General features: G+C 39.9%; 1 protein-coding gene across 2 annotated transcripts in view; it reads left to right on the top strand.

Annotated features, from left to right (window-relative positions):
• Positions 1 to 1,266: 1,266 nt before the first annotated feature.
• Positions 1,267 to 20,208, top strand: part of LOC134348689 (inactive dipeptidyl peptidase 10-like) — a 927,397-nt gene continuing 908,455 nt past the window's right edge. For both annotated transcript variants that reach the window (XM_063052476.1, XM_063052475.1), the window contains exon 1: positions 1,267 to 1,779. In XM_063052476.1, the coding sequence (XP_062908546.1) occupies positions 1,720 to 1,779 (60 nt within the window). In that variant the 5' untranslated portion in view covers positions 1,267 to 1,719. The remainder of the gene's footprint in view (positions 1,780 to 20,208) is intronic.

The raw sequence follows: 20,208 nt of genomic DNA, 5'->3' as shown, positions 1-20,208 counted from the left end.
AACTTTACTTTGAACAAATTGTTGATTCACACCAATGCAGTAAATGAAGCTCCTCAAAAAAACTTGCTCTGCTCTAATGGGGGGAATTGGCCTGGTTAATTTTCAGGTTTTTATTTCAAGTTTATTTCAATTCTGCAGTATTTTCCATTTTTATTTTCAGATTTCTCTTACATGATCTGCAGTATTTTCCTGATGGATGTGTGTTGTTCCTTTAGTTAGGAGGGATTAAACTGGAGGATCAGACACTGAATTTAAACACAGATTCCCACTCTGGCAAGACACTCAAAGAAATTGTGTACAGTCGCAGAAGTGTATTGAACAGCACAACTGAGAGCATTTGTTTCTGTTTTGTGAAGCGACTAACAAAATATTCCACATATTAAGACAAATATTTTTGTTTAAGTGATTAGATAATAATGATAACACATGAGGAGAAAATAGCAATTCCTTTGTCTTATTCATTATTCAGAAATGAGAAATGTGTGCTGCTGTAATAACCTGATACTCCATTAAGCTCATTTGAATTTTTTTTTACAAATTTGGAATAAAATTTTCTGTGCATTTTCTACAATGAATTTTATGGAGGGGTTTTGAAGGTTCTTCCAGATAGGAATATTGCATAGCAGTTGAAATCCCCATTTTTTTTAAAAAGAGCAAATGTGGATTGGTTTTGACATGGGAAAATTTATAGTTACTAGACTTTATAAAAAGAATCATAAATGCTTGACGTTTAGACGCACACTCATAAAACACAGAATAGATTGAATCTGATATTAGAAAACCACCCATTCTTGCATATTAAAAATGCAGCAAGGCTGGTTTGAAATGTCTTTAGTCACAACATATTGACTGCCCTGTAAGGCTGTACTAGCAACTCTTGTGTATTTCCATGGAGATGTGTTAATTGATATTTTACTATAGCCAGCTATCTTTATTCACTCGTTATTCTAAGGTTTCATTATTTCTCATAAGTAGGCCATAATTAAAGAATATACATTACAGCATAGTTAGCCACTGTATTCATTAATGCTGTTAACTTGAATGAGGCATTATTTGCATACTGACTGACAGACAAGGTTGCTAGGAAGGGTCTGACTAATCACTAAGTGGCCTGCTTATTGCTGCTGCTGCTGCTTGTTCATTGTTGCTTGCAGGATGATTTTGTCTCCCCCTCCCTTTCTTTGGTGGTAATGGTTTCTTCCAGCTCTGGGAGGGAAACTGAATTTGACATTTGATTTTCCTCCAGATGTGCTAATCAGTGGCAGTGAGCACTGCAGAAGAATAGAGCAGAGAGCAGCAAGAGCATACCTGTCAGCCTCTGTCATTTACTGGCATGGCAGCAACGTTTTAAGTGCTTGCATTTTGAGCTTGTGAGATTTGCTCTTGGCTTTGGTTTTATGTTCCTAAGTTGCTGGAGAATGTGAACTGCAGCTCACAGGTGTGTTGGCACCTTGTCATCTGGACTGCCTAGTGCCTCGCTGGTTTCACCATTATTGTCATTCTCCCATTTGCTTCTTCATTATAGCTGCTGTCCTGATAAAAGGGACTTGCAGCAGCTTGGCAGGCCAGGCAGTGGGAACTTCAGGGGCTGCTACTGCTCTGCTGTTATTTTCAGCTGCAGTTTTCCAGGCTTTCAACGAGGAGACCTGTCATGCATCAGCTGCCAAGTTAGAAGACTAATACTGAACTGCGAGTGAATAAGTGTGTCCAAAATCTACAATGACAGCCATGAAGGAGCAGCCTAACATGGGTAGGGGAAGCCAGCAGCAACAAGACCAGGTAATGGTCTCCTAACACTCGCTGGTTTATATTTTCCACTCAATGTTAAATATAATTATCTCTGTAAGCCAGTATTTTATCTTAAGTATTTTTAGTATATAAAACATGACATATTTCAGTCTTGCACTATTGAAATATGAATTTTCAAATGCATTATCCTTGAAAATGTGGGAACATTGGTACATTTGATTTATGAATAATCATTTTCAAGTTCAGTATTTTTGTCCATAGACATTTTTTCTGAAGAAGTTTCTAAATAGCTTTTTATCAGTTTTTTTATTTTAATTGGAGCAGGGGGAATACGCCAATGCTTAACTCTAAGCTGCAATGTTATTTTCTTTATGCTATTTTTGAATTGCTTTGCGAGATGAAACTGGTTATTTATGATCCTAAGACTGTGCTTTCAGCAACTAACAGCTGAAGCAAAAACTGCAGCAGACCAGAGCCACTGTTTAAGAACGTTCCCCTGCTAGCTCGCTTGCTTGCAAAGGTTACATTGGTATATTCCATACTCCTTTTATTTAAAGCTGATGGAATGAATTAGTATCTGGTCTGGTTATAGCAAATAGTGTTTGTAAAAAAAAGAATGATCAACTCCGTGGCTGTTGTATGTTTCATTGAAACAGAAGGAGGACAGAGTCTCACTGCTGTAGAGATGCTCTGTATTCAGTGTATGTAATGCTGTAATTCACTTCTTGTCATTCAGTTTATCATGGGATTTACCACAATCTAGAAGTGGATTGGCTGAGATTACAAAATACTTCCCTGATTTCTAAGGGTTGAAGATGTGAAAAACTAACTTTGCACCATATAAATCTTTCAAATACTGAGTATCTCCTCTAGACTGAATTTGAATAAGGTTGCAGTTTAACAGTAATTTGAATGTTAAGTGCACTGTGGTTTGTGGAAATGGATATATTTACAGATTGTTCCAGGTCCTGTGAAGTCTAATGTATTAGGGGTGGTTTAATTATGTAAAAATGGTGTATCTGAAAGCAAAAATTTTGCTGAAAGAGAAAATGTTCACCTGATTTGTTTGTAAATACATTGAAGAAAATTACATTCTCGTTTCTATACATTGTATTTCCAGATACTGTTTTTCTGTCAGCTTATGTGATCTGTTGACCACACCATTCAACTGCATCCCATTTATGAAGGCCATCCTTAGTTACAGTTTTTCTTAACATTCAAGCAAGAAGCTAATCTAGTTGTGCTAGCTCAAATACAAATGTACATGGTGCATTTTATTGAAATATTTATGCAGTTATACAGATCAAAGTGTTAATACTGTAATGGGAATACATCCTGTTTCCAGTGCCACACTCAAATGAAAATCACAGAATAATGTTTTGAAGTATGCTCATAAATAAGGGAAGAACATTCAACATGCAGATCTTGGAGATTAACACATTTCCATTGTGCTCATTTCATTACTGTGCACTGACATTGACAAATTTCGACAAACACTTCAGAATTAACTGTTTTCGGATGACTCACGGTTGCATTCTGTACTTGCATGAATACAGAGAGATGTAATGTTGTTATAATGTAAGCTGAATACTAACAGGTTTATTTAAATAGTGAGTGCTGACTTACTGAATCATATATTTGAAGGTAAAGTACAGTTTAACATCTGACACACCAGTTAACTCCCTGAAGGCTGTCAGTAATATATATTTATTTTATATTGTAGAAAAACATGATAAACATTCCACTTTTTAGGAATGTTACCAATTAACTTCTATATGTGTTACATGTTTACCTTGTTCAACATTCTTTATCGTAATTGTGTACATTTTGTACTCAATAATAGATTGTAACAAAATGTTGTCAAGAGCAACCAAAAACCTGTTTTGATTTAGAGATGAAGCATATCCGTATTGAATTAATAGGTTGAACTATATGGAATGAGCAGACAGATTTAGTGCACTGTTTAAAAAATAGCTCTAGAGAAGCAGATTTCCAGAGATATGGTACTTTGTTGCAATGTTTTACCTAAAGATACCAAGCCAGTTCTGTAGAGGTGAACTATTTTCTGTGATAGAGTTAGAGCACAAGAGTAAAGTTGATTATAAGTTCCATTTTCCACACGTAAGTGTGACTAAATTAATCCAAATTCTCTCAGAATTTAAAAGTAATTCCACACTCATTTCCATCATGTTGATTTTACATGAATAATTCATTTATTTTCAGTTAAGTTTTTATATTTCTATTATGTTATACAAATCCAAGTTTAAATATTTCCTATTGCCTTCATTTCATAACAAGGTGTTGAGTTCAATTGGTGCCTGTTGTTATGCGACCTCTCGAATTTGTTAAAAAGATATACTTGGGGTTTTGAATTCCTGCTCTTAAACGTTCATTCCAGAACTGCTCTGGAGTTTGTTTCATTTTAAGGCTTGATTTAAAATTATTAATAATTTTACCAAGTATTTAATTATGTGTGCTTACAATTATAAAAATTATTTGTTCTCTAACTAACATCACTGAATGTTATAACTGATGAACAGGTTCAGGAGCAGTTATTTCCCCTCAGCCCTTGGTAGATTTATGGCTCAGCATGGACTAGATGGGCTGAAGGGCCTGTTTCTGTACTGTAGTGTTCTATGACTCTAATCATCAGGCTCTGGAATCAGGGAGGATAACTTCACTCAACTTCACTCATTCCAAAACTAAACTGTTCCCACAACCGATCGACTCACTTTCAAGGAACATTCATCTCATGTTCTTGATATTTATTGCTTATTTATCATTATTATTATTATTTCTTTTATATTTGCAGTTTCTTGTCTTCTGCACTCTGGTTAAGTGCCCAAGTTGGGCAGTCTACCATTGATTCTATTATGGTTATTACTTCTCAATCACCAGGCTCTTGAACCAGAGGGGATAAGTTCACTCAATTTCACTTGCCTCATCATTGAAATGTTCCCACAATTAATGGATTCACTTGGAATGACCCTTCATCTCATGTTCTCGATATTTATTGCTTATTTAGTTATTTCTTTTTTGGTATTTGCACATTTGGTGTTTGTCCATCATATTGTTGTGGTTTTGCTTTGATTCTACTATTATTCTTGTCTTTACTGTGAAGGCCTGCAAGAAACTGAATCTTAGAGTAGTATACAGTGACATACATGCACTTTGTACTTGAACTTTAAAAAGGATTTTATTGGAATATAGAAATATACAGCATTGAACCTAATGAAAGAGAGTCTAAAACAATCAAATCATTTGAATTTTTTGCCCCATTTTGTGACTGACACACTGAATTTCTGGATGTACAGAACTATATTTGCATTATCGCATTAGAATTTGAAGTGCTTAATATTCTCAGTAAGGCTGCTATGGCTCTTGCACAGATCTCTAACATTTGCATCATTTTTTTTGTGTAAATCAGGGGTTCCTAACCTTGGGTCTATGGACCCCCTGTTGAATGGTATTGGTCCTAGTTGGGAGCCCTGATGTAAATCCTTTTGGCTCCTGCACTGCAGAGCTAGTACGAGGTTGCACGAGTCTGATCAGGCACCACAGTGAACTGAATAGGCATTGTACCAAGAAGTTTGGTAGGAAAACATGATATTACAATGATAAAATAGTAGGCCACATTTAGTAATTTAAGCAATGAAGGTTTAATTAGCATAACCTTAGCAGAACAATTAAATAGATCATGAGGAGCTTTCAATTATTAAACTAAAGTCCAATGGCAGGTATTCTAAAGTATTAAAATCTGCAGTACATCCTTTTCAGGAAAGAAGAGCCTGTAACATGATTTATTTTGGAGACGTTTAAAGCTACTCTGCCTCGCAGTGGGCATTCTTCTTAACCAATACACTATAACCAGTACCTGCCCATTAGTATAAATGTGACAGGTATTTCTGTAAAAGTCATTACTGCTTCCGTGACTGTTCCTTTGAACTGCTGGTATCCAGCCATTTCCAATTGAAATTATTACTCAATTTGGCTTAGTTTACTCTGCTGGTCAGAAAGATAACATGTACTGTTACATGTCAAAACTATGCTTCCTGTACAATTAATAAAGCAGGTAAATTCGTTGTCCTGAATTATCTTTTTACTGCCAGATTGGTAAAGATACTGTAAGGTACAAGAGGCAAATCTGGAATTAACTGCTAGCGTAATCGCTTTCTATTTCTATAAATGCACCATGTAGAATGGTATATTCAAGGTTTAATATACTTGAATTAGATCAGATGAGCGTGAGTTTTTTTTTGGTTTGACATTATGATGTGGACGATCTCGATGATATGCTTCATTTAGAAGTGGCAGCTGAGAGCTCAGTATGTTTTCTTTAAACCACCTAAGCCAATAGGCACATCAGTAGACATGAAACCCTCTATGCCCAAGGCAGGATCCATTTTTATTAATTTCTTATGTTCCTAATGTTGGTCAATTGGAGTTCGGAAGAATGAATGTTATTTTTTATTAATTTTAAGATATTTTCAACAGTATAATAGCCAACATATTTTCAAATATATTGATGCAATAGAATTTACTGTTCAATATTCCCCCAGGTGTATTTGCATCTGAGATATCTATTTACATCTGACATATGATAATAACTAGTTGATCTGTGTTTTAATTGCATCACTTAAGGTGATACAGAATGTAGTTTTCAAGCTATTTCAGATCTCATCACCAGAACATTAATCATTATATAATTTATATCAGCGTTGTACAGCTTGATGAGCTGCTATTGTCCTTCTCATTTCTCATATTGGCCAATAGAGTAATTCATTCTTGATCTTAAAATACTCACTTCTGAAAAAAATATAATGGCTACAACCTTCAAAATGTATGACTGTCAATGGATTTTCTGAGCATCTGGATTTCTAATATATTATCATATACCATGAGACTATTAAAACACCTGGGACTTAAAACAGGTTTCAATGGATTTTGTCAGGGTTAAGAATGCAAGGAAACATTAGCACTTACTCCAGTCGGGTTTATTGGAATTAGTGTGCAGAGGTAGTGAACTAACCAATAGCAATTTTTAAACACTTCTCTTTCAGCCCATTGTAATCTCTATTTAAATAATAGGATTCAACTAATTTACAGTATTCTGATTACCAGGCAGTGCTTTGTCCCAGCTGCTCTACAGCCCCTGACTAATTAATACCACTGTTATCAATAAATCAGGTTATTGTTGAATTCTTTTCGTATCAGCTCTTTTGTTACTATATCCAGTTATGAATTTAAACAGATGGCTTATTTTAATACTTAAAAAAGAGTATGTATTGAATTAAAATAAATGATAATTCAAAAGTATTGAAGAAGAAAGTCTTGTTTAGAAATAAAGTAACTTAAGGAAATTAGAGGGAGAGCTGTGGGAATTCTCCCTGTACAATATCCAGTTAAGGGCGTGTTTTCTTTGTGATCTTGAAAGTCCATTTGGGATCTTGCAAATCAGCTTTGCTACATTTTTCTACATGAAGCCTGTACTGCAGTGGATCATAGGGGATTTGCAGCATTCTTACACTAAGACAGAAAATACCAGATTTGTTATCCTTGAACTCTACCACCAATACCCCGACACCCCCACTCCTCTTGAGATTATCGTCTGTCTTAATTTGGAGACAATCCATTATAAATGTTTCAGTCTGTCAGAGAACATTGTCACAATTACTTATTAATAAATTGCTTACCTAAGCCACCCTAACTGTTCTTCAACAGGAATCCCTTATGATCTGGGGCATTTTTAAGTCTGTTTTGATCTTGCATAGTTCATAATTGCAACTTCGGAAGATCATAACCACAAAAAAACCTCCTGCATGGCTTTCTGATGAAGAGAATACCTGACTCAAATGACATACAATTCATTTAATAATCTGTGCATTTGCAACATGTGGAAAACCAATACCTTTTATTGAAACTAGTGGATTGTTAACATCATTCTGTCAGTACAGTAAATTTGGAGTAAAACACAAAATACTTGGGTCACGTAACATCAGTGCCAGACAAAATGGTTTTGCCTCAGAGCGTGAATGATTTTGAGCCGTTATGGGCTATATCATTGTAATTCATTGGTGAAGGGACATGTTAGTGTATTCAGCATTCTGATCAAAACTTGCAACAGCATTGATATAACTACAGCAGACCTTTGTGACGTGATGTCTGCATCACTGAAAAAGCACTAACATAACTTAGCAGGTAGATGTAGAAGAAATTTTCATCTCACTTTTAAATTGTGTTGCACACAGAATAACTACACGTCCATGTGAAAATGGGTTGGTAATACCCATTGTCTAGTGGAGTCAGAATCTGGTTTAATATCACCACCATATTGTACGTCATGAAATTTGTTAATTTTGCAGCAGCAGCACAATGATAAATACAGGAAACAAAAACTGTGAATTACAGTAAGTATATATATTAAATTAAATAAGTAATGCAAAAAAGAAATTTAGAAAGAGCTCATGGGTTCAAGGTCAGTTTAGAAATGGGATGGCAGAGGAGAACAAACTGTTTCTGAATCACAGTGAGTGTACCTGCTTCCTGATGAGAGCAATGAGAACAGGGCATGACCTGGGTGATGGGTATCTGTAATGACCGATGCCGCCTTCCTGAGGCACTGGTCCTTGAAGATGTCCTGGATAGTATGGAGGCCAGAGCCCATGATGAAGCTGGCCAATTTTACAACTCTCTATAGCTTACTTCGGTACTTCTGTGGAAATTTGTGAGTGCTTAAGGAGACATACCAAATTTTCACAATGTGAAAATAACACATATTCAGGAATTAATGCTACAAGTCCAGCATCTGTGCTCTTTCAACAATGCAAAGAAGTCCCTGGATCAGCAAAACACTGCATGTGTCTTCTTGAGCCTATGGTATAACTCTGCTCTTGGCAATAGCTGTAATTTGTACACTGTGACTGTCAACCTTGTGTCAATAGTACAGTGTAATTGCAGTCTTGGCTCGACAGCAGGTGAAGTATAATTAAGTTTGGATGTATTTGTACAACAAATGCAGATTTAAATTTACCTGAGGTGTGACTGTACAGAGAGAAAAATATATGATATGACATTGGACCTATCTGACATTACGCTTAATTACAATTATGCAAAAAAGGATAAGAAGAATTTGTGTGTAATAATCATAAATGAGAATTGTCATTGAACAGTTTAAATTAACTGTTTTTAAAGTTATATATAAGTAACATTTCAGTTCTTATTTAAGGGTAATGTACACCTGAATAATTATTGCTCCTTACAATTAGCTGTTATTAATATTATTGCCTCTAGAATTTCGCAGACAATCCAATTAAGAGAAAAAAGTAAGTGTAAAATAGTGAGGAGAATCTATAATAGTTGTTATTATGGGAAACTATAATAAGTTGGCATAAAACTTGCAGTATCTACATTTTAGTTTACAGTAGACAGATTTCAAGTTTTTTAAATTCTTCCATGCTTCATTAGGACAACTCAAATGAACGTGAACAATTAAAACTTAAGGTGATACTTAAATATTTGAACATTAGGCTCCCTGTTGTAGAATATAAATGGATCTTATTTTGTCATTAAAGTTAAAATATTGATTCCTAATATGGAAGAGAAGTCACAATGACTTGATCAATTGTTTAGTAATTTGGTGTAGGATGATTGAATGTGTTATTTATACTAGCAATATTTAAAAACAACCAGATTTCAGAAACACGTTCATACTTAATATTGTTATTGTTGTTGCTTATTTTCCCTTATAGACAATCCGTTAGCTTTAGTGTGAGGGAGGGCGTCGGGGGTTTGGGGTTTGCGAGTTTTTGCTTCTTTTTCTTTTTTCATGCCAGGATACCGGGGTGCTGATATCTTTACTTTCAGCAACTTCCATGCTTCTTCTGTATTTTGTGACTACATGGAGAATACAAATCTCAGAATTGTATTCTGCATACATACTTTGATATTAGAAGATAGAATAGTACAGCACAGTACAGGCCCTTCAGCCCACAATGTTGTGCCGACCCTCAAACCCTGCCTCCCATATAACCCCCCACCTTAGATTCCTCCATATACCTGTCTAGTAGTCTCTTAAACTTCACTAGTGTATCTGCCTCCACCACTGACTCAGGCAGTGCATTCCACGCACCAACCACTGTCTGAGTAAAAAACCTTCCTCTAATATCCCCCTTGAACTTCCCACCCCTTACCTTAAAGCCATGTCCTCTTGTATTGAGCAGTGGTGTCCTGGGGAAGAGGCGCTGGCTATCCACTCTATCTATTCCTCTTATTATCTTGTACACCTCTATCATGTCTCCTTTCATCCTTCTTCTCTCCAAAGAGTAAAGCCCTAGCTCCCTTAATCTCTGATCATAATGCATACTTTCTAAACCAGGCAGCATCCTGGTAAATCTCCTCTGTACCCTTTCCAATGCTTCCACATCCTTCCTATAGTGAGGTGACCAGAACTGGACACAGTACTCCAAGTGTGGCCTAACCAGAGTTTTATAGAGCTGGATCATTACCTCGCGACTCTCAAACTCTATCCCTCGACTTATGAAAGCCAACATAAGTTTTCTTAACTACCCTATCTACCTGGGAGGCAACTTTCAGGGATCTGTGGACATGTACCCCCAGATCCCTCTGCTCCTCCACACTACCAAGTATCCTGCCATTTACTTTGAACTCTACCTTGGAGTTTGTCCTTCCAAAGTGTACCACCTCACACTTCTCCAGGTTGAACTCCATCTGCCACTTCTCAGCCCACTTCTGCAATCTACCAATGTCTCTCTGCAATCTTCAACAATCCTCTACACTATCTACAACACGAGCAACCTTTGTGTCGTCTGCAAACTTGCTAACCCACCCCTCTACCCCCACATCCAGGTCGTTAATAAAAATCACGAAAAGTAGAGGTCCCAGAACCGATCCTTGTGGGACACCACTAGTCACAACCCTCCAATCTGAATGTACTCCTTCCACCATGACCCTCTGTCTTCTGCAGGCAAGCCAATTCTGAATCCACCTGGCCAAACTTCCCTGGATCCCATGCCTTCTAACTTTCTGAATAAGCCTACCATGTGGAACCTTGTCAAATGCCTTACTAAAATCCATATAGATCACATCCACTGCACTACCCTCATCTATATGCCTGGTCAACACATCAAAGAACTCTATCAGGCTTGTTAGACACGATCTGCCCTTCACAAAGCCATGCTGACTGTCCCTGATCAGACTATGAGTCTCTAAATGCCCATAGATCCTATCTCTGAGAATATTTTCCAACAGCTTTCCCACCAAAGATGCAAGGCTTACTGGTCTATAATTCCCCAGACTATCCCTACTACCTTTTTTGAACAAGGGGACAACATTCGCCTCCCTCCAATCCTCCGGTACCATTCCCATGGACAACGAGGACATAAAGATCCTAGCTAGAGGCTCAGCAATCTCTTCCCTCACCTTGTGGAGCAGCCTGGGGAATATTCCTTCTGGCCCCGGGGACTTATCCGTCCTAATGTATTTTAACGACTCCAACACCTCCTCTCCCTTAATATCAACATGTTCCAGAACATCAGCCTCATTCATATTGTCCTCACCGTCATCAAGTTCCCTCTCATTGGGGAGAAGTTTTCATTAAGGACCTCGCTCACTTCCACAGCCTCCAGGCACATCTTCCCACCTTTATCTCTAATTGGTCCTACCTTTACTCCTGTCATCCTTTTGTTCTTCACATAATTGAAGAATGCCTTGGGGTTTTCCTTTACCCTACTCGCCAAGGCCTTCTCATGGCCCCTTCTTGCTCCTCTTAGCCCCTTCTTAAGCTCCTTTCTTGCTACCCTATATTCCTCAATAGACCCATCTGATCCTTGCTTCCTAAACCTCATGTATGCTGCCTTCTTCCTCCTGACTAGATTTTTCACCTCACTTGTCACCCATGGTTCCTTCACCCTACCATTCTTTATCTTCCTCACCGGGACAAATTTATCCCTAACCTCTTGCAAGAGATCTCTAAACATGGACCACATGTCCACAGTACATTTCCCTGCAAAAATATCATCCCAATTCACATCCGCAAGTTCTAGCCTTATAGCCTCATAATTTGCCCTTCCCCAATTAAAAATTGTCCTATCCTCTCTGATTCTATCCTTTTCCATGATAATGCTAAAGGCCAGGGAGCGGTGGTCACTGTCCCGCAGATGCGCACCCACTGAGAGATCTATGACCTGACCCGGTTCGTTACCTAATACTAGATGTAGTATGGCATTCCCCCTAGTCGGTCTGTCAACATACTGTGACAGGAATCTGTCCTGGACACACTTAACAAACTCTTAACAAAATAATAAAATGAACCTTTCAAACTTTAAGTATTGCTAATTGCAACCATATATGGAGTACAACTATTTTGTAGTACAATATAGAGTACAACTTTGTCTTTTTTAGATTATGAAGACACACAGTCCTCTTTTATTGTCATTTAGTAATGCATGCATTAAGAAATGATACAATATTCCTCCGGTGTGATATCACAGAAATACAAGACAGACCAAGACTGAAAAAACTGACAAAAACCACATAATTATAACATATAGTTACAACAGTGCACACAATATCGTAACTTGATGAAGAGCAGGCCATGGGCACGGTAAAAAAAAGTTCAAAGTCTCTCGAAAATCCCATGATCTCATGCAGATGGTTGAAGGGAGAAACTCTCTCTGCTGTGAGCTTCCAGCACAGCAAACTTGCCGATGCAGCATTCTGGAAGCACCCGACCACAGTCCAACTCTGAGTCGTCCGAAAACTTCGAGCCTCCGACCAGCCCTCCAGCACCGAGCACCATCTCTGCCGAGCACTTTGACCCCAGCCCCGGCCGGAGATTCTCAATTGCACAGTAGCAGCGGCAGCGAACTGGGCATTTCCGAAGTTTCTCCAGATGTTCCTCCGTGCTTCTCACATCTGTCTCCATCAAATCAGAATTGCGCATGGCCCCCTATTTAACAAATATGATATCATTTCACCGGAGAGGCCGCGCATGCTGCGTCACGCCGCCATCTTCTCCTCCTCCCATTTATAACTAATTTCTATATAGTTTTGATTGAATTCTTCTCATTCCAAAAAAAAAGGTGATAAATCACCTGCTTGCTCACTGAGGTTGAGATACTTCTCTATTTCAGCACCTAATTGTATCTAATTTACATGCTTTAGTGGCTAATGCAGATTTGGTAACTGGTCTGCATGGTCCCCTATAATGGTTCCAGGGTGGTAGAATCTGAAAGGCTTGGAGGAAGGCCATTCCATTGAAAAGTTAATATACTTTATATCTATTTTTCTCATTGAGAAGCAAGCAGAAAAAATATGACTCATCGGTTGGCATTAGATATTTGACATTATGTACTGATCTGAGGGAGGGATTATCACTGCACCCTGAAGCAAGTGATAGTTTTCAATCATATCAACAACACTTCCCTTATTATTAACAATTCTTGTCTAATCCACACCTATGATGCTACAAAGTAAAGTAGCATTCTGCCATTTTAAAGCATGCTATTAGATTCATTTCTCACTGATGCCATTGACCTTGTACTGGAACAGATATAAAACAAAGTACCTGCATAGAGATGTATGTAGAAGAAAAGATATGTTTAGAATTTATGATGAAACAGTGGATATTTAAATAAATTGTGATGAATAATGAACATGGTATCAGTTATGCTTCTGTAGTTCAAAATACCTACTCCTTAAATGTAATAGGAATACTCATTTCCATTTTTTTCATTGTCTAAAGTTAAATGACAAATTTAAAAAAATTTAAGCACATAGGAATCAGTTATTAAAAGTAAATGTTCTAACTAATCTAGCTTTAGAAACTAGTTTCTTACAAACTTTTCCATCTCAATATCCAGAATGGGAATGGCTTTCAAAAACATTTTACATGCTTTTATAAATATTTTGTGTGTGACAATTTGGAAGGTACAGGTTGGGAAGCAAGGTGGTTGAGTGTTCTGAATGGTCCATGAACCCATGAATAAATGTCAACACCCACAAAATGGTGGAGGAAATCAACAGGTCAAGCAGTATCTACTGTGTGGAATGAGCAGGTCGCTTTTCCAGCCGAGACCCTACATCAGCTTTGGTGAATGGTCTTGGCTCAAAACACTGATTGTTCATTTTCCTCGATAGATGCTGAGTTCCTGCAACGTGTTGTGTCTGTTAGTCTAGTTTTCTAGCATCTGCAGAATCTCTTGTGTCCCTGTAAACATCACCTCATTACTTATCTCAAAATTTGAGAAGGTTTACTATCATTTCCTGCACACAGGCATAAAGGAGAACGAGATAATTGTTGCTTCGAACCTGATGCAGCACAAGAAAATCACAATGAGATGAAGAACACAATAGTAATAAAAACCCACAATAAGTAGAAACACACAAGAGTTTATGAATATAGATTGATTCTATGTCCATAAAGTGATGCTAGGCACAGGAGTGTCTGTACATATGGTGACCCTGGCAGGAAATGATAAAGTCATGGTGCAGGTGTGTGGAGGTGTTGAGTAGCCTTACTGTTTGGGGAAAGTAATTGTATTTGATGAAGGGTCTCAGCCCGAAATGTTGACTGTACTTCTCCCTGTAGATGCTGCCTGGCCTGCTGCATTCCACCAGCATTTTGTGTGTGTTGCCTGGATTTCCAGCATCTGCAGATTTCCTCGTGTTTGCGTAATTGTATTTGAGTCTGGTAGTCCTGGCATAGATACTATGTAACCTCCTCCCTGATGGGAATGGGACAAGCAGTCCGTGAGCAGGATGGATGGGAGCTTTCATGATGTTGCTGACCTTTTTCTGGCACCTCTCTGTTTAAATGTCCTTGATGGTGGGTAGGCAGGTGCCAGTGATGCATTGAGTAGTTTTATCTCCCCATTGCAGAGTCTTCCTGTCCACTCCAGTGCAGTTTCCATGCCACGCATTGATGCTCCATGTTAGAATGCTCACTACTGTGCATGTGTAGAATGACATGAGTACAGATGAATAAAGTCTTCTTGGGCTTCCAGCTCAGTACAGGTATCGATTATAATCGACGTTTTGATGACAAACTCAGCCATCTTCTTTCGGGATGATGCTGGGTCATGTCTAGTCTGGTGGTATTTATTTCCCCGTAGTCCGTTCCTCCTGATTGATTTGTCCTCATCCAAACAGGTTTCTGCTCTTCCACCTTGATTACAATTGAATTCCAGTTCTTACTTAGAGTGAGACTAGCATCTTTGTTAAAGTTCTTTTCCTTTAGTTTTATTTCATTTACTTCCTTTACCAGGTGGTCCCAAAAGCCATTGGTGCAGCACAATAGTCTTGCGCCGTCAAAGTCAATCCTATGGCCATTGCGAATGCAGTGTTCTACTACCGCTGATTTCTACAGCTAACCCAAATGGATAAACATCCTGTGCTCCCTGATGCAGGTTTCCACCATGTGTGTCCTGTCTGGTCAATATACAATGAGTATAAATGTTCGTAGTCCAGCTCACTTGAGCCTCAATGTGTCCTGGGACTGTGATGTGCACAGTGTAGGATGTGTCCTGGGACTGTGATATGCAGAGTGTGGGATGTGTCCTGGGACTGTGATATGCACAGTGTGGGATGTGTCCTGGGACCATGATGTGCACAGTGTAGGATGTGTCTGGGACCGTGATGTGCACTGTGTAGGATGTGTCTGGGACTGTGATAGGCACTGTGTAGGATGTGTGTCCTGGGACTGTGATGTGCACAGTGTAGGATGTGTTCTGGGACTGTGATATGCACAGTGTGGGATGTGTCCTGGGACCATGATGTGCACAGTGTAGGATGTGTCTGGGACCGTGATGTGCACTGTGTAGGATGTGTCTGGGACTGTGATAGGCACTGTGTAGGATGTGTCCTGGGACTGTGATGTGCACAGTGTAGGATGTGTCCTGGGACTGTGATGTGCACAGTGTAGGATGTGTCTGGGACCGTGATGTGCACTGTGTAGGATGTGTCTGGGACTGTGATGTGCACAGTGTGGGATGTGTCCTGGGACTGTGATGTGCACTGTGTGTAGGATGTGTCTGGGACTGCGATGTGCACAGTGTAGGATGTGTCTGGGACTGCGATGTGCACATTGTAGGATGTGTCTGGGACTGTGATGTGCACAGTGTAGAATGTGTCCTGGGACTGTGATGTGCACAGTGTAGGATGTGTCCTGGGACTGTGATGTGCACAGTGTAGGATGTGTCTGGGACTGTGATGTGCACAGTGTAGGATGTGTCCTGGGACTGTGATATGCACAGTGTAGGATGTGTCCTGGGACTGTGATGTGCACAGTGTAGGATGTGTTCTGGGACCGTGATGTGCACAGTGTAGGATGTGTCTGGGACCGTAATGTGCACAATGTGGGATGTGTCTGGGACTGTGATGTGCACAGTGTAGGATGTGTCCTGGGACTGTGATGTGCACTGTGTAGGATGTGTCCTGGGACTGTGATATGCACAGTGTGGGATGTGTCCTGGGACTGTGATATGCACAGTGTGGGATGTGTCCTGGGACTGTGATGTGCACAGTGTGGGATGTGTCTGGGACTGTAATGTGTACAGTGTGGGATGTGTCCTGGGACTGTGATGTGCACAGTGTGGGATGTGTCCTGGGACTGTGAGAGGTTCTGTGTTGTACACACTCTGGAGGGTGAAACTGCCCGTTGTGCCACCAATGTAAAGAGAGGTGTGGTATGAGTTCCCCTGAAGTTTATGACCATTTATTTTGTCTGGTTGGCATTGAGAAAGAGATTACTTGGTGGCATCTTTTGCCCCACTTATTTATTTTTGCGACTTATAGTGATTTTTATGTCTTTCATTGTACTGTTGCAAAAGAACAAATTTCATGACACATACCAATGATAATAAAGCTGATTCTGATTCTTGAATAGCATCTGGAAGCTTAACCCATGCATCAGGAGGCACAAGTTTCAATACCCCAGTTTTGTCTTGATGGAAATCAATTTAAATAATTAAAATGTGGAATTTCAGAAAAATAGCTGGGATGGGTAATAATAACTATGAAACTACCATCAGCATCATTATGTACGACACAGGTGATCATGGACTTTCATCTGAAGTTCTAACCACCGTGCCATTGCAAAGAGTAATTAGAGTCACAGATATCCTATACAAAACGAAACTTGGCCTCCTGACTTGCATGAGATGAGGACATTCATGTGATTAAGTTTTAATAGCATTGACAATTCAAGGATAATGGAACAGAAGAAACAAAGCAGAAATTGAGCACCCAGTGCCTTGAGACTTTCTACAATTCATAACAATAAGCCTAATCCAATCCCACATCAACCCCACCTTCTCAGACTTTCTCTATATGAATTGACCCCACTATAGTTAAAATATCCCTCAGTCTTAACATCAAATACATTTAGTGATTCTGCATCCACAGCTTTCAAAAGTTGAGGAAACCACAGATTCTGAACCCTCTGAAATTCTTCCTTACCTCCATCTTGGGCCGGCTGGTGGCGCAATGGCATCAGCGCCGGTCTCCGGAGCGAAGGTTCCCAAGTTCGAATCCAATTCGGGCCACTCCCAAGCACGCTTTCCATCCGTGCCAGGTTGAGCATCGAACTAGCCACTCGGCCTCGTAAAAAAAAAAAGGGTTGAGTCACGAATGTTCATATCGTAACCCAGTTAATCCGAAAGGAGACCAATCCTGACACCACGCGCCAGACAAGAATGGCTGATTGTCTGGTGTGACACGCTAAAAACAAAACCCTCCATCTTGCATGGGAAGTTCGTTCAAAAAAACATTTAAGCATCTTTCCTGTAAAGCTAGTATCCTTCAATAAATGGTTCTAAAAGGGTGGAAGCATAAATTGGGAACAGATGTTCTCAGGGAAATGTACGGAAGAAATATGGCAAATGTTCAGGGGATATTTGCATGGAGCTCTGCATAGGTATGTTCCAATGAGACAGGGAAAAGATGGTAAGGTACAGGAACCATGGTGTACAAAAGCTGTTCTAAATCTAGTCAAGAAGAAAAGAAAAGCTTATGAAAGGTTTAGAAGACTAGGTAATGATATAGATCAAGAAGATTATAAGGCTAGCAGGAAGGAGTTTAAGAATGAAATTAGGAGAGCCATGAGAAGGCCTTGGCGGACAGGATTAAGGAAAACCCCAAGGCATCCTACAAGTATGTGAGGAGCAAGATGATAAGACATGAGAGAATAGGACCAATCAAGTGTGACAGTGGGAAAGTGTGTATGGAACCGGAGGAGATAGCAGAGGTACTTAATGAGTACTTTGCTTCAGTATTCACTACAGAAAAGGATCTTGGTGATTGTTGGGATGACTTACAGCAGACTGAAAAGCTTGAGCTTGCAGATATTAAGAAAGAGAATGTGCTGGAGCTTTTGAAAAGCATCAGGTTGGATAAGTCGCTGGGACTGGATAAGATGTACTCCAGGCTACTGTGGGAGGCAAAGGAGGAGATTGCTGAGCCTCTGGTGATGATCTTTGCATCATCAATGGGGAAGGGAGAGGTCCTGGGGAATTGGAGGGTTGCAGATGTTGTTGCCTTATTCAAAAAGGGAGTACAGATAGCCCAGGAAATTATAGACCAGTGAGTCTTACTTCAGTGGTTGGTAAGTTGATGAAGAAGATCCTGAGGGTAGGATTTATGAACATTTGGAGAGGCATAGTATGATTACGAGTAGTCAGCACAGCTTTGTCAAAGGCAGGACGTGCCTTAAGAGCCTGATTAAATTTTTTGAGGATGTGACTAAACACATTGATGTAGAGCAGTAGATATAGTGTATATGGATTTCAGCGAGGCATTTGATAAGGTAACCCATGCAAGGCTTATTGAGAAAGTAAGGAAGCATGGGATCCAAGGGGACATTGCTTTATGGATCCAGAACTGGCTTGCCCACAGAAGGCAAAGAGTGGTTGTAGATGGGTCATATTCTGCATGGAGGTCGGTGACAAGTGGTGTGCCTCAGTGTTCTGGGACCCCTACTCTTCGTGCTTTTTATAGATGACCTGGATGAGGAAGTGGAGGGATGGGTTAGTAAATTTGCTGATGGCACAAAGGTTTGGGGTGTTGTGGATAGTGTGGAGGGCTGCCAGAGGTTACAGTGGGACATTGACAGGATGCAAAACTGGACTGAGAAATGGGGTAGATGGAGTTCAGCCCAGATAAGTGTGAGGTGGTTCATTTTGGTAGGTCAAATATGGTGGCAGAATATAGTATTAATGGTAAGACTCTTGGCAGTGTGGAGGATCAGAGGGATCTTGGGGTCCGAGTCCATGGGACACTCAAAGCTGCTGTGCAGTTTGACTCCGTGGTTAAGAAGGCATACGATGTATTGGCTTCATTAATCATGGCATTGAGTTTAGCAGCCGAGAGGTAACGTTGCCCCTATACAGAAACCCAGTCAAACCCCACTTGGAGTACTGTGCTCAGTTCTGGTCACCTCACTATAGGAAGGACGTGGAAACCATAGAAAGGGTGCAGAGGAGATTTACAAGGATGTTGCCTGGATTGGGGAGCATGCCTTATGAGAATAGGTTGAGTGAACTCGGCCTTTTCTCCTTGGAGCGACAGAGGATGAGAGGTGACCTGATAGAGGTGTATAAGATGATGAGAGACATTGATCATGTGGATAGTCAGAGGCGTTTTCCCAGGGCTGGAATGGCTAGCAAGAGAGGGCACAGTTTTAAGGCATTTGGAAGTAGGTACAGAGGAGAAGTCAAGGGTATGTTTTTTTACGCAGAGAGTGGTGAGTGCACGGAACGGGCTGCTGGCGATGGTAGTGGAGGCAGATACGATAGGGTCTTTTAAGAGACTCCTGGATGGGTACATGGAGCTTAGAAAAATAGAGGGCTATTGGTAACCCTAGGTATTTTCTAAGGTAAGGACATGCTTGGCACAGCTTTGTGGGCCGAAAGGCCTGTATTACGCTGTAAGTTTTCTATGTTTCTATGTTTCTATGTTTCTAAAATCATCTCTTATTCTTTTAAACTCTGCCCTGCTGGGACACAAGTCAGGCCTGATCAACTCAGACTGGGTTGCCTGGGTGTGTGTGTCTGATGTTGAAAGACCCAAAGCCATAAGACCATAAGATATGGGAGCATAATTAGGCCATTTGGCCCTTCAGTTCTGCTCCGCCATTCAATCATGGCTGATATTTTTTTCCCTCCTCCTCAGCCCCCTCCACGGCCTTCTCCCTGTAACCTTTGATGCCATGTCCAATCAAGAATCTATCAATCTCTGTCTTAAGTACACCCTGCTCCCTGGCCTCCACAGCTAACTGTGGTAACAAATTCCACAAATTCACCACGGTCTAGCCAAAGAAATTTCTCTGTAGTGACCCCAGGATACATGAGTGATGATGTGTCCCAATGCATCTTAGTATGTATCTCAAAATGTACATATGAGGAAATCTGCAGATGCTGGAGTTTCAAGCAACACACATAAAAGTTG

The sequence above is a fragment of the Mobula hypostoma genome, chromosome 6 (genome assembly GCF_963921235.1).
Source record: "Mobula hypostoma chromosome 6, sMobHyp1.1, whole genome shotgun sequence".
In the NCBI taxonomy this organism is placed as follows: Eukaryota; Metazoa; Chordata; class Chondrichthyes; order Myliobatiformes; family Myliobatidae; genus Mobula; species Mobula hypostoma.
The sequence above is the reverse complement of the archived record's forward strand: the minus strand, read 5'-3'. Positions and strand labels throughout refer to the sequence as shown.